The sequence below is a fragment of the Rhinolophus ferrumequinum genome, chromosome 5 (assembly GCF_004115265.2).
Source record: "Rhinolophus ferrumequinum isolate MPI-CBG mRhiFer1 chromosome 5, mRhiFer1_v1.p, whole genome shotgun sequence".
NCBI lineage: Eukaryota > Metazoa > Chordata > Mammalia > Chiroptera > Rhinolophidae > Rhinolophus > Rhinolophus ferrumequinum.
In genome coordinates, this window is record NC_046288.1 from 27,034,442 (window position 1) to 27,050,406 (window position 15,965).

Below are 15,965 nucleotides of genomic sequence, written 5' to 3' on the forward strand. Positions count from 1 at the left end.
TTCTCCCATTCAGTTGGTTGCCTCTTTATTTTGTCCGTGGTTTCTTTTGCTGTGCAGAAGCCTTTTAGTTTGATATAGTCCCATGCATTTATTTTAGCTTTTACTTCCCTTGCTTTTGAGGTCAAATTCATAAAATCCTCTTTGAACCCAAGGTCCATAAGTTTACTACCTACGTTTTCTTCTATGCAGTTTATTGTTTCAGGTCTTATGTTTAGGTCTTGGATCCATTTTGAGTTAATTTTGGTACACGAGACAGATAGCAATTTAGTTTCATTCTTTTACACGTGGCTTTCAAATTCTCCCAGCACCATTTATTAAAGAGGATTTCTTTCTCCATTGTATGTTTTTGGCTCCTTTGTCGAAAATTATCTGTCCATATTTATGTGGGTTTATTTCTGGGTTTTCAATTCTGTTCCTTTGATCTGTGTGTCTGTTTTTCTGCCAATACCATGCAACAAAAATGGATGGATCTTGAGATTATAATGCTAAACGAAATAAGTCACACAGAAAATGTCAAGAACCATATGATTTCACTGATAAGTGGTATATAAAACTGAAAGCAACAAAGGAACAAGAGAAACATAGAAACTAAAACTCATAGACACAGACAGTGGTTTAGTGGTTGCCAGAGGATAAGGGATGTGGTAGATGAGGGTAAACAGGGTCAAATATATGGTGGTGGAAGAAGAACTGACTCTGGGTGGTGAACACACAGTGTGATATATAGATGATGTATTACAGAATTGTACACTTGAAACCTATGTAATTTTACTAACCATTGTCACCCCAATAAATTTTAATTAAAAAAAAGAAAATGTGACTCTCTGATTACTCTAAATCAGGAGATAATGATATCATCCAGTGGGTTGTGACATTATGTGATGTTATCCAAATTATTTGATTACACTAGTTCTTCCTCAATGTTTCTTAGTGGAATGTCGGAAGGAAACGGACATCTGTGACTAATCATATATAACAAGTAGTACCATATTTGATAACCTTATCCCAAATTTGTTTATATTCCTGAGATTGACAGGCAAAATCAATTCATAGAATTAAAACGTTGCAATTAAGGGTGATAAATTATGGGTGATACATTATTAAATTTAAGTATACTACAAAAGCCCAGATCTATAAATTATCTTTTTCAAAAGAGGAAAATAAATACTTTTATCTGTTTAAAGTTGTATTGAAGATATTTAAACCAGAATGCCCAAAGCAAGGGAAGATTATTATTTAGAAGATTCCTGTCCTTTCCAGGTATGTTGTCATCAAAATATCTAAATCTGATTATTCTGTCAGAGAGAGAGAGAGAGTGATTTTTCTGAGACTCTATAGTGCCTAAATGATGAATAATAATGTAAACAGATTATCTAGTACAGTGAAGACTGTGCTATATTTACAACTTTGTCAGGAAACCTAAAGATGGCTAATATTGCTTCCTTTCTCAAAAAAACTTCCCTCAGCAAACACCCATCCACATCTTTCTTCCAATCATAGATATTTATGCTAGACATACATATGCAAATACATATGTATGTGTATATATGTATATATGTGTATATATGTATATATATGTGTATATATGTGTGTATATATACACCTGCATATGTATGTGTTTATATATTTGTATATATGTGTGCGTGTATATATATATGTGTGTGTGTGTGTGTGTGTGTGTATATGTGTATATATATATATATATATCCATCAACCTCCTTCCTTTCTCTATTACAGTTGCTTTGACTGTTGTCTTTCTCTTCAAAAACTGATACAGACAAGAGGTTGTAAGTCAAAAACAGTAACAAGAGACAAAAAATGATAATGATAAAGGGGTCAATTCATTAAGATATTACCATTGTAAATATATATGCATAAACACCTAAATTAATTAAATACTAACACATCTGAATGGCTAAATAGACAACAATATAGTAATAATAGAGGATTTCAAAAGCCCACTTTAAACAATAGATAGATCATTTAAAGAAAATCAATAAAGAAACATTGTACTTGACCAGACATAACAGACATATATAGAACATTTTATCTAATAGCAGCAGAATATACATTCTTCTTGAGTGCACATAGAACATTCCCCAGGATAGATCACATGGTAAGTCACAAAACAAATCTTAGCAAATATTTTAAAAGATTGAAATCATACCAAGTATCTTTCCTGGCTTACCATAGTATGAAACTAAAAATCAATAGAAAGGAAAAAGTGAATTTGTCTTAATTTGCAGATGTATGGTCTTATATATAGAAAATCCTATAGAGTCCACCAAAAAACTTTTAGGACTAATCAATGAATTCAGTAAAGTTGCATCTTCAATTACAAAATAAATGTAGATCTGAGCTCTCAAATAAGGACTCAGCCACACTCTACATCCAATTTTTCTAATCTCTGAATATGAAGTTTCTTGACAATATCTGCTTGTTTATTTTTCTCAAATCTTCCAAATCCAATCTGTTCTCTCTAGGCATAAGGCCACAGCCCTACACCAAGCATTAGCCATCTTTTACTTATCTTACCTTATGCACCTCCTAGCTTTAAATATCTGATACCTTAGTTAAGTTTAAGTTTACTTTGTCCCAGTTGTTTTTTCTCAACAGAACTTCCTGCTTCAGTGTTAATCAGAGCCAAATCTCATTTTGTCTTCTAATTCATTTAGAGAGTGGTCCTAACTACTCTTTGCATCACTTTCTCTTTCCAAGTTTTTTGTTTCTACAACTCAAGACATAATCTCAAGGATATTTTGCAGATAATTTCTGGCCCTGTTTTTGGGGTTCCTGGGCTCAAAGAAGATAAAATTTAGAACTGCCTTGGATACACGAGCAACAATAACAAAAACCACAGGAGTGTTTTTGGGGGGAAGACAACCCTAAGGAAATTTCCACTTGTTGCCATTGTTAATGCAAATGATATTCACTGGCCTATGTTAATAGTATAGTTGACAGAGACGGATTTACCAGGGTTAATTACTTGATTACTGGTATTTTGTGGGATAGTAGTTGGGAAGTAAAACCACATTGTTGACCTTAAAGATGATAGAAGTTAATTAAGGACATGTAATTTCAAAGCCTAATTATATACTGAGGGTGCCAAAAATATGTGTACAAGTGGGCACTTTGGTCAACGTTGCTCAAGCAGTAGTTTGCTGTAATCAGAAGTGTCTGGATGCTGATGGTAACTACTTTGAGCACCTCTTGTAATTGCAGAAGTGAAACGTGACTTGTACTCATCTTTTATTATTGATATATATTGAGTATTAAAATTTTAATACAGTTTTTCTTTCTTAAAATGTGTATACATTTTTTGGCACTCTCTATATTTACTAGCTATATGATCTCAAGTAAATTAACTTTTATGAACCTTGAATTTTTCATTTGTAAATTGTAATAATAATTTTACCTACCTAATAAGGCTGCTTTTGAGGACTAACTGAAATAATCCGTACAAGGTGCTAGGCGCGGTGCTTGGCATTCAATACATATTAGCTATAATTAATGTTATGGTGTTACAGATTTATAACTTTCACACTTTTAATGACCTTATAATTTAAAATATTTTTTGATATTTCTAAAACATATTTCTCCAAATGAAATATTCCCTCAGTCAGTGATCCTATTCAAACTCATAACAACAATGAAATGAATCTATTTGGGAGTATCATGAATTGCTGGTGTCTGGTTACTGAAACCTTCTCTGAAGAATGATGTAAAAGATGAGATATGTCTATGCTATTATCTCAGGGCACTGGGATGGGTTTTAGCAGTATCTGAGCATGAATTCATTTTACTTTTGCATCTCCGTTTGTATTCAAATCAGTAAATCCCAAATTATGAGGAAGAACAGGACTTGCAACCTGTTTTTCCTGGCTATCTAGTTAGCACGCATATAGGACAGAAAGAAGAATCTGGTTTGATTCATTGGGACTTTGCAACAACAAATAGGAGTGGCTCGGGATGGGGCATGAACCCTTCCTGTAATTCTCCTAAAGGTAACTTAGTGGGGAGTGGAGGGAAAGGGACACCTGTCTTATTTAAATAGAACTAAAATAATACAAAGCCTTTCTTGACCATGGGAACCCTAGTTGATCTTCCTTTTCTTTGAAGTTCTTTTGTACTTATTGTCCTAAATGTACAATTTAATCCTTAATTACATTGTGTCATGATGTTCAATTTCACGTGTGTTACTCTCATCAGTCTAAAGAGATTGGGAGCAGTTTGAGTGGACAGATCATGTTTCATTTTCTGCAAAACTCAGGTGCCAAGAAGTGTAAAGAGCTGAATAATCACACCATATATTGGGAGGACAGATTGTTAAGTTAAATTGGGAAGACTAGCTCATTATATGGAAAATAACACTTGGGTCCCTACCTAACGTCATACTCAAGGGTGAACTCCAAATACATTAAGGACCTAATTTAAAAGGTAAAACTATAAAGTTAATAAAAGACAATATAGAGGAGTGTTTTACTGTAGACTTAGAAAGAAGGAATGACTCATTTTTAAAAAGCTCTAAAAGCATAACCATAAGGCAAAGAAATTTGATGAATGTAATTATTTCAAAATTATGAATTTTATTTCTCATGAAGAACACCCTGGTCCAAATTAATAGAAGACAGAATGAATAAGTATAATATCTACAACAAAATAAGCTATTCATATCTAGAAAATATAAGGAACACATGCAAAGCAATACTAATAAAACAAAAGAATCCTAATAGAAAACTAAGGATAGGTATAGGCAATTTATAGAAATGAAAGTCCAAAAGGCTAACAAGTATATATAATGATACACAAACCCATCAGTAATTAGAAAAATGCAAATTAAATCATGAATAAGATACAACTTAATGGCTGGCAGAAATTAGATAGCCAAATAATACCAGGTGTTAGCAAAGATTTGGGGACATAGAGATCCTCACTCACTGCCGATGGGAGTGTGCATTGATTCAGCCATTCTTAAGAGCAATTTAGCACCAATTAGTCAAATTAAGTGCATGTACACCCAATGACCCCATAATGGTGCTTCCAGAAGAAATTGCATGGGTTCATAAGGGGACAAGTAGAAGGCTATTTAGTGCAGAATTTCTTGGGATGATGGGCAGGAGGTAAAACATGGTAGATATCCACGGTGAGTCATCATGTATTAATAGCAGTTAAGAGCAATTAATTAGATACACATTTAGCAATGTAGATAGATTTTAACAGATCTGAGTAAAAATGTATGAAACAAAAAGTGATGGAATGGACTGTATATTTGTTTCCCCCCAAAATCATATATTGAAATCCTAACCCCTAATGTCATGATATTAGGAGGTGGGAACTCTAGGAGGTGATTAGGTCATGAAGGCGGATTGGTGTCCTTATAAAAGAGACTCCCTGTTCTACACTGTGAGGCTACACCAAGAAGTCTGTCGTCTGCAACCTGGAAGAGGGCCCTCACCAGAACCTGACCATGCTAGTACTCTTATCTCAGACTTCCAGCCTCCAGAACTGTGAGAAATACATTTCTGTTGTTTATAAGCCACTCGGTCTACGGTACTTAGCCAGAACTGATTAAGACAAGTGATTTATAGCACAAAGACTAATTCGAAGCATGTGCACACAAAACAACAAAATGTATTTTTGCAAAAATGGATATAAACAAGAGAACACGTATGAAATACAGAATGGTCACCTGCAGTGGGAGACGAATTGGAGGGTGTTATGAGAATTAAAGGAGAATAAATAGTGACAACTAGAGAAGGGCCTTGTATGTATTTTTTTTTTTTAACTTCTTCAGTTAGCAATTTTTTCAAATGTTACCCCCAGTGGAGAGGAGAGTCTGGGGAAGTTTGTATATATTTATATCACTGGCTAAAATGTAAGTCATTTCAGCCCTTTTGCAAAGCGTAATCCATGCAATCATAAAAATATTAATGTCTTCTTTTAAAAATAAAGTTTATTGGGGTAACAATTGTTAGTAAAGTTACATAGGTTTCAGGTGTGCGATTCTGTAAGGCATCTTCTATATATCACATTGTGTGTTCATCACCCAGAGTCAGTTCTCCTTCCATCACCATACATTTGATCCCTTTTACTCTTATCTACCACCCCTCTTCCCCCTTACCCTCTGGTAACCACTAAACTATTGTCTGTATCTATGCGATTATTTTCTTCATTTGTTTTTGTTCCTTTGTTGTTTTGAGTTTTATATACCACATATCAGTGAAATCATATGGTTCTCGACTTTTTCTGTATGACTTATTTTGCTTAGCATAATAATCTCAAGATCCATCCATGTTGTTGTAAATGACACTATTTCATCTTTTCTTATGGCAGAGTAGTATTCCATTGTGTATATATACCACGTCCTCTCTATCCAACCATCTATCAAATGTATTCATGATGATAATGTATTATTACCTAGCTTAGCCTTTGCTTCTGAGGTTTCTTCATTCCTAGAAATGCTTTATTGAAACTTAAAAGTATTACTTTCAAAGAATTTCTGTTATAGATGTACTTTAGCATTTCTTTTACTTCCTTTTAAAAGACCTATTGCATTCCTGTTCATTCACTTCAGTAAAGGCAATGTCTTAGCCTAAAACAACAAATCAGGCAGAAGACAAAACAGATTTTAAACTTTCCCAATAAATTACATTTCCCATTATTCAAAGAATTTGTATACCTTTTGAACTAAGGCATTCTATTTTTTTTTTCATTGAGGAGGTTATATGGAGTCACTTAGGAGGAGAAGAACAAAGGAAGTACTGGTGTATGTATCTAGTTTTTATCTGATGTTCCTCAAAAAATGGTTGCAAATTCTATTTTCTAAGGTGCTCTGAATATAAAAGATTATAAGATGTATATCAATCTATAAATGTTAATTATTGATTCTGGGTGATGAAATCTCAAGATAGAAAAATTGTGCATGTTTTAATGATAATTGGAAAAATATATTATAAACTCCATCTCCATCTCCATATTTATTATTATAAGGATGTTTTAACTGAGCGTGCCTAGGACAAAGATCAGATGGTGATACAGAAAGATTAACATTGATTTGAGATAGAAAGGAAATGTTTGGGTGGAAAAAAAAGGTTTTGGCTAAAAGGAACTAATAAACCTGTCATTTTCACTCCTTTAAAATAACTGTGCTTCTGTGTTTCCTTCTCAGGGAAGTTAACCTGAACTTCGTGTTTGACTGAGGGTTCACAGGTATCCTGAACAGAGCAGTTATACCGCTGAGTTTACTTTTTGACTTTGAGGATTAATCCTTTATTTCAGTTTTAACAAAACTGTTAACATTTCATTTAAAAATTACACAACAGTTCTGAGTTCTGAGTATTTTAACTGTATTACTAAATTGGTAAGATAAAATAAGCATTTATGATTGTCTTCCCTTTTCTCATATATTTAAAAATACTTTAAATTTTAAAATGTGGTCTTACAAAAAAAGCATGTTCTCTTACAAATAACCACTTCTGGTATGGTTAAGTTTTCTCGTTTGGGTAATAGTGTGGCAGAATGGGGGGAGTAACGAGCTACGATACCTTGACCTCAGTTCTCTCATCTTTAAATAAAGTGGTTGAGTTAGAAAGAGCATTTTATCGCATCACTCATTTGTTAGGCGTGGTGAGTACCTTGCTCCCCGATCCTCACCTCCCCATCCCATCAGACACTGATTCAGTGGGTGTGGAGTGGGACCTGGGGATCTGCACGATGATTCTGATGTAGGTGGCCAGAAGATCATGTTTGAAAATATTATGGGAAATGATCCACAAAATCCCTTCCATCTGTATTATTCTATGATAGAAAGAATTTTGTCTGACTTACCAAGTTTTCGCTCATCTCTCGTAAGTCCTTAAGTTGGTATGTGCTATTTTGTCCAGAATTACTATTGATTTGTACATCTGAGATTTTAAAGGTGCCATGATAATACTCCATTTTCTGGCCTGTGATGAAAAGGAAAAGCAGGAAGTTAAGAGGTTTTGGCATAGATTTCAGGATTCAACTATAATGAGGCTAATATAAAGCCTTGAATATATCACTGAGAATCTTTCTAATTTCATTTCATAGAAAGCATAATAAAAATAATGATTGATGTTTTATGTTAATGACAGTAGCTGGTATTTATTGAGTGCCTACTATGTGCCAAGTGCTGTTCTGGGCACTTTACATGTTTGATTCCTCACTCCAGCTCTCTAAGATTAATGTCATCCCCACTTCACAGATGAGCAAAGTGGGGAACAGAGGCATTAAGTAATTTGCTTTATGTATTCAAGTACTAATTGACCCTTCCAAATTTTAAACCCAGACAGTCTGACTCTAGCACTGGAAGATTTAATTACCATATTGCTCCCTTGCTGAGGTGAAATATATACCATCTTATACTCTACTAGAAGCACAAGTAAATGAACATCCTTGTAAATTTTGATTTGTAATGTGAGAGCCAGGGAATAAAGTCAGTGGACTTGTAACAGCTATATACAATGTCAGACTAGGGGAGAGGGGTTATCACTTTGTGAGGGGTGTAAATGTCTATTACATTGTTTTGTACACCTGAAATTAATTAAAAAAAAAAGAAGAAAAGAAGGAAGGAAGGAAGGAAGGAAGGGAGGGAGGGAGGGAGGGAGGGAGGGAGGGAGGGAGGGAGGGGAAGGGAAGGGAAGGGAAGGGAAGGGAAGGGAAGGGAAGGGAAGGGAAGGAAAAGAAAGGAAAGGAAAGGAAAGGAAAGAAGGGAAAAAGCTGTCTGAGGTTGGAGGTGAGAATAATGTGTAACAGGATGAATCAATCAGATCTCTGCTCTGCTGTCAGGAAAGGCAAGAAAATGAAGAGCAGTGGAGACTCCTGAGGAATGTGGTAATCTTTGTGTAAAGCCTGGGGGCAGGCCACTGCAACAGGAAAGCTACTAGAGATAAAGATAGAGAATAGAGCAACCACAAAAAAACCTCTCTCCTAGCTCAGGGAGGACACAATGAGGGTTTCCTAGCTATGGACCTAGGAAAGAATGAGGGATCTCAGGATGGTATATTTCCTAAGTGGGACATCTCCAAAGGCTTTTTGGTCGTCCTCATACTTATCTATATAATCTATACTGTTATCAGTCCTTATAGTCACAGTAAAGGGGCTTTTGTGCAATCAAATTAACTAACCTGAGAATTAAAGTACAGATAGGATTGTTATATGGGGCCCAAAACTATGGTTCTTAAGCCCTTTAAAGCTCCTCTTGGGACGTTTTTTTCCTGCGAGCACAGCCTTGGGAGCTTTCTGTCCCCTTCCCTCCTCCGATATTTTATCGGAACAGTTTTCCTGCAAGCACAGCAGTTAGAGGCTTTCCCGTCAAAACAGTGTTGAGCGATCACAGCTGTTAGGGACGGACCTCCCTGGCACCCCGGCCAGATTTAACCAGTCCCTAGCGCTGCAATAGCAATGGCGCGAATCCCCCCAAACCCGGAGGCCTAACCCTATAAAACAAAGCGCCCGACCCCAGTAATGCTCAGTCTTTTGGGAACAATCCCACTGAGCCCGCCAGCGTAATAAAGCTGTGTTCTCCCTGATCTCTGCGTGCCGCTTGAGTCTCTCGGTCCTCGCCGCTTTTCCGCAACACTCCTAATAGCATCTGCACTCCCCCATCAAGTATGAGGAAGGTGGCAACAGATAAGATCATTCAAGTAAGCAATCTGAACTAATTGTTTTATCACATATGTCTGTGTCAGAGTGACATTGTGGAGATTTGTCAAAAAATGTAAATGGTTGTAATGTGTGCAGAGAAAGATACAATATAAAAAGAGAGAATTCTGAAATATATATTTGTGTGATTTAAATGTATCAGGCAATAAAAGAAAAAAAATTCCTGAATTATTGTTTTGGAAAGAGTGAAATTATTTCTCTAAAAAGAAGTAACAACATTGTGCCATATTTATTGTTTAACAATCATTTCAAAATCCATTATTTCATTGGACATGTGCTTTTCTTTTGTCCTTGAAATGTTGGTGGACAAAAAAAATGATGAATAAAAGAGCCAATTTTAGTAACTAATGTAATGACTCATTTATCATAGTTTTTCATTTGAATATACAATGAATGATTAGTTTATTATGATTACTAGTAAATTTCACACAATTACTTTTTTTAATCTTTTGTGTAGATTCTCAAAAGAATAATAAATTGTGAGCTCCAAAGAGATAGGAAATTGTTCTGCTTTGCTTAACACCGTATCTTGAGTACCCAGAAAAGTATTTGCATATAATAGGCATTCAGTAACTATTTGTGGATGGAATGATTGAATAAATAAGAAAATATTTTGAATGTAGACATTTACAGGTAAAAGTACAAATGCTTTTTGGACAAAATTACATTTACATATATGAATATGAGCTTTATAGAAAAATGAAATCAGACTAAGTGAAATCCCATTTTACCTACCAGAGACTAAGAAGTGAGCCAGAAGACCAATGGTCACTGCCACTATCGTCAGTAATAACGCAATGAAAAGGGCGATCATCCATAGTTTCAAACCTCTGCTTCGGGTACCAAATCCTACTTCTCTGCAAAAGGAAAAACTTACCAGTTACTCTCATGTTGTAACAGTTCAGCCTTTCTGGTTCTCTTTGGATAAGAGCAAGTTGCTTTAGCCTACCTTTCCCAGCAAGAAGACATTTGTCTTCACTTTTGCTCAAGGTCATCTTGGTGTAAGGGGAGGTGTTAAAAAAATCAGGACCTGAGAATCTGTGATATTGCTCCTGGCTTATATGTCTAGAGGCATTTTGTGGCTCCATGTAGTGGCCAGTCCTGACTCCTCTTAGCAGTGTGGTCCAAAGTAAATCATGCGCTTGAAAAAGGACCATTCATTCCTTCTTTCTTCAACACTTTATTTTTTTTTTTTAAAAAAAATCTCTTTTATCTGTCTATTCTTTTAGAATTTACAAAGTGATTTCAAATCTGTGATCTCATTTACTTAACTTTCATTTTTAACTTTATTATAAAAATTTTCAGACACAAAAATTCAAAAAGAATGGTATTATAAAACACACCTATATTTATCACATCACTTTATCAATTAACATTTTTGCTGTTAACATTCATCATGCTGTTAACATTTTGCTTCATTCATTTTTGCTACTATATTTTAATGTGAAGTAAGATAGCATGACCTTTCACCAAATCATTATAAACAATTATGATATTTCCAACATAACCACAACACTATAACACTCCTAAAACGTTAACAATATTCCTCTATCTTCTAGCAACCATTCCATCGTGAAATTTCTTCTATTGTCCCTGTTATATTTACAGATGGTTTCTACAAACCAGGACATAATTAAGGACCACATAGCACCTTAGTTGTTATGTCTTTTAAGTCTCTTTTAATTTAAAAGAATTCTGCTTCCTTTTTATTTTTAAATAAACTTGACTTGTTGAAGAGATCAAGTCAGTTTTCCTTCAGAATGTCCCATTTTCTGTGCTAGTTTGAATGCTTTCTTGTGCTATGTTTTAACTTGTTCTTCTATCCCCCTCATTTCCTGTAAGCTTAAATTTAGATCTAAAGACTTGATTAGATTTTGGGTAAATTCATTTGGCAAGAATACTTCAGAAGTAATGTTTTATATTTTATACTGCATCACATCAGGATTAGAGGAAATTTTCACAATTTAGGAGTATAAAATAAATCCCCTTTTACTGCAGCACCTTATGCTCACTGTAGTGTTAATCACATTGTATCAAATATTTTTTTTCCATATATATTAACCTATACTTAACTGTGAACTCCTCAATGGGCTGGACCAGTCTTGTTCATCTTGTTATCATTAAAACCTAATGGCTGGTACAGAGCAAGAATTTTATAAATCCATGAGAGTCAGGCAGGTATTATACCAACCTTACAGGAAATAACAGAGGCTGAGAGAGAGAATACCTGATTTGTTATAGTCAAGCAGCTTAAAATGGCCTGGGTCCTCTAATTCATTTTCTCATGTTCCTTCTCTACAATTTGCCATTGTGGTCCACTTTATTTATTTGTTTCATTAGAATTTGTCTTCTCATGTGTATATTGATAAGCCAAATTCTCTGGGGCAAAAGGCATTTTTCATATTTTCTTCAAGATTTAGTGCAATACTTTCACTAAGTAGACTTTTAATAAATAATGATTGATTTACAGAAAAATTTTCCTTTGAATAATATATATGTTACATATAAATATGTATATATATAATATGTGTATGTAATATATGTATGTAAAAGTATAAATATATATGCATATATATGTATATATACATACACACACACACACACACACGCACACACACACATATATAAATGCTAGAATGAAAAACACAAACTATTTGGACCAAATAATTAAGAAGGTGGTAGTTTTGCTATAAACAATAAATTATGTTTGGTATGGAAAATATTGACAATATGTGCATCAACTGATTATAAAGAATGTAGACAACTGGCTGTGGAAAGGCATGTGTCCTCTGATGGATAAGAGCTAGGTGCTAGAAGCTAAAAGCAGAAAGTCCATGGGGAATGACATTACTCTTAAATGGCTTAAAACTTAAACTCAGAATGCGAACTTAGAAGCTATTTAGTATAGCTTAACACACTTTCCAGATGAGAAAACTGAGGCCCTGAGATGATTAAGTGACTTCTCCAATATAATAGAACCAGCATTCATCTCACACTCGCGTCTTCTAACTGCTAGGACACTAGTTTTTTTCTCAATGCTAGACTCCCTCTCCATTGATTACATTTTAATTCTTACATAGATTTATTATTTATTCATTTAGTCTCTCGTTCATTTATTCTTAATTTTTTGACCATTCGTCTCTTCAGAGAATCTTATCAGTTTGTCTCCAAGTTATTCAAACACACACACACACACACACACACACACACACACACACACACACACACAGGAGTAAGGCTAGTGATTTATGAAATTTGAAATCTGTCTTCTTGCCATGTGGCTTACTCCATCCTCAAAGCCAGGAGTGGTCCATGGTGAATCTCCCTCCCATCAAATCTCTCACACATCCTGAATCTCTCTCCAGGTAGAGCCTTATCCTTTTTTAAGGTGTCACTTGATTGTGTTAGGCACATCAAGATAATCTCCCCTTTTTAAAGCCAACTGATTTGAGACCTTCATTATATTTGCAAAATCCCTTCACAGCAGCACCTAGATTAGTGTTTGAATAACTGGGAGAAGGAATGTGTACACCAAGGGATGGGAATATTGGGCACCATCTTAGAAATTTATCACAATTTAAAATATGACTTTTATGAAAATGGACAGAAATCAATAGCCTTCAGAAAAAGCATGTGAGATTTAAAATCGTCTCTAATTATAGTGGGGGTGGTGGAGAACTATTTCATTAAAACATAATTCTATGTTAAGCATACAATTAGAAGACTAAGGGATATTTTATTCAAGTAATAATTTTGAGGAATACAAGGTGAACTCTTGGAATTTAAAATGGGAAGAAAGCTAAAAGTAATTCCTCATCATGACCTAATTGCCACTCTGCATTCTTTTAGGGAAAGGGCAAGTACAGAGGATACTTATTCAGAGTAACACAACCTGTTATCTGCATGAAATCCAATTTATCATATCCATTACACCTTCATTAAGCTTGATTATTCAGGGTATTCATGATAATGATTTTTCCAAAAATGTTGTCAATGAAAACATGGTAATAATTTGAATATTTTTGTGAGTTTGCTTTCTGCAGTCTTGCAGACTGAGAGGAGAATATTTAGAGCAGTATGAATTGTTAATGTTCAGAGTTGGGATATTTATTTCTTCAGTAACCAGTCCTAAGCTGACTTCTATATATGTGAGTTCAAAGATGACTTCAGTTAGAAAAGACATTATGGACCCCCTACTCCACATGGATCTCCTTTTTCTAGAAAGGCCTTCCGTAAAGGCTCAACTTTGGCTCACTCCACAGTCAACCACATGTCCTTTATAATTTTAGCTATGAGCTCCAAGTCTTTCCTTTGTCAGGATTATTTTTCTGCTTTCTTGTAGGTACATGTTATCATTATACAAATGTAGGTACATGTGATTATTTTACAAATGCCCATTTACAGATGGATTATGTTTCCATAAATCTTCATGGACAGTCTTTGAAGATTAAAATATACTATTTGATTTAAAAAGAAATTGTTGGTTAGCTTCCCAGGCATACCCAGAACTCTACTTAACTCTTATTGTAACTGAACAAAGGTATTAAATGCATTGAATTCCTGGGAGCCATTTGGTGCAAAAAACTTTACTTCTCTTTTCCTAGCCTGGTGCCCATCCTTTGAGGAAAGTTTTTATAGAACCAGAGTGCCAAACTCTCCTTCCACTGATGAAAATCATCATTCTTTGAGCCACTGAAATCAGTCATTTGTTATAGAACAGAAACCTTTTGTGTTGACCTAATATACTCTGATATGTGAATATCTGAATACTCACATATGTGAATGTCTGAATATCTGAATACTGTCTGGATACTCTGTGACTATTTTAGAATAGCTCTTTAATATTAAAAGTAGTAAGAACTGCTATATAGTAAATACTGACTTTGTAGGAATTGTTGATATATTGTTACATTTCATCCTCTAAACACTCGTTAGTAGAATTATTTATTTTTATTTTACTGGCAAATAACTTACTCAATTAATTTGCCAGTATGCAGAGTTGTAACCTAACTTGGCCACTAGGACTCAGAAGCCTATTTTTCTATATGATATCAAACTTCCTTTTGAGAGTGATTTTTTTCCATTTTCAGAACAGGCTTCCTGTTAACCCAAATAAATAATGTGTGAAATTTCAAACAGCATAAAAAACAAGTGAAGGCTTTAGCTTAGACACAGAACAGGGCTGGTTCCAAACCCATGTGCGGCAATTAAAAATCAGGAGGGATATTTCATTTGCAGAGTACCCCTGGAGGAGTGAAGGGTCCCCAGCCAGGGTTCCAGTACTGGGAAGAGAAGTCCCCATACCTTCTGGCTGTGAAAACTAGTGGAGATTATAGCTTAGTGAGCCAGGTGGCTGAAGGAGTCTCAGGTGTTCCTCTTGAAGGGCCCATGCATGGACTTACTCGCTGACAGACTCACTTGCTCTGAGCTCCAACATTGGAGCAGCAGCCCTGAATGTGCCAGGGACATACAAAGAGGAACTGAATTGTCTGGCTCAGGGTGAGGGATGAAGGGTCAGCTTTCTGCCAGACAAAAATGCTGTTAGAAGCCATTGTTCCTTTGTTGAACCTTCCCATCACACAGCCTGTACACATAAGCAGGTGCCATATCTGAGTCTCCACCAACCTGGCTTATACCATTTGCCTTGCCCTGGTGATTTCCTGAGACCCTGCCCCACCTAACTACCCAGGCTGCTTCCTGTTGCTTTTCCAAACAAATGGTTGTCTTAGCTCATGTTGTGGACTTTCCTAAAATTTCTCAAAGGTTCACAAACACCAAACAACCAGCATCTGGCCTTGGTGTGCCCAGTATCTCTTGCTGAGCTGCCCCAAGCACAGCCCTAGCATCAGCTGGCTTCTGATCACAGCTTAATCTCTCCCAGGCACCTCCAAGCCCAGCGCAAGTGGCAACCATCTGCAGATCACTTTATAGCTTATACCAAACGCCCTGGGTAGGATAGAGTCAGTGGCTGACTTGGTCTACGCCACAACCCCTCCCAACAGGCCCCAGAACCAGTGTACCTGTCCGGCTTCAGACCAGACTGGAGTGCCACCCAAATACCTCCACAAATGATACACAGAAAGGGAAGATTAGGCAGGCACCAGAATCTGCTAAGGTGATTCCTGCTCCACAGGGCCAGCCCCTGCACAACAACTCCTCCACTGTAGTCACAACCAATCTGCCCAAGTGTCAGTCCCTTCCATTGATATGCAAACAGCAACCAAGGCTCAACTACAACAGGAGAGCACACACAACTCACACACAGACATACCTGGAACACC

At 35.7% G+C, this 15,965-nt stretch overlaps 1 protein-coding gene across 2 annotated transcripts in view; it reads right to left on the bottom strand.

Moving 5' to 3' along the window:
• The window catches only part of LOC117022428 (transmembrane protease serine 11A-like), a 48,674-nt gene that overhangs the window by 24,187 nt on the left and 8,522 nt on the right, over positions 1–15,965 (bottom strand). Inside the window, exons 2-3 of one of the 2 annotated variants that reach the window (XM_033106483.1) lie at positions 10,420–10,539; positions 7,828–7,946 (exon numbers count right to left, since the gene is read on the bottom strand). In XM_033106483.1, coding sequence (XP_032962374.1) covers positions 7,828–7,946; positions 10,420–10,498 — 198 coding nt within the window. In that variant the 5' untranslated portion in view covers positions 10,499–10,539. Of the gene's footprint in view, positions 1–7,827; positions 7,947–10,419; positions 10,542–15,965 lie in introns of both variants that reach the window. The other variant, XM_033106482.1, reaches the window with a different exon arrangement.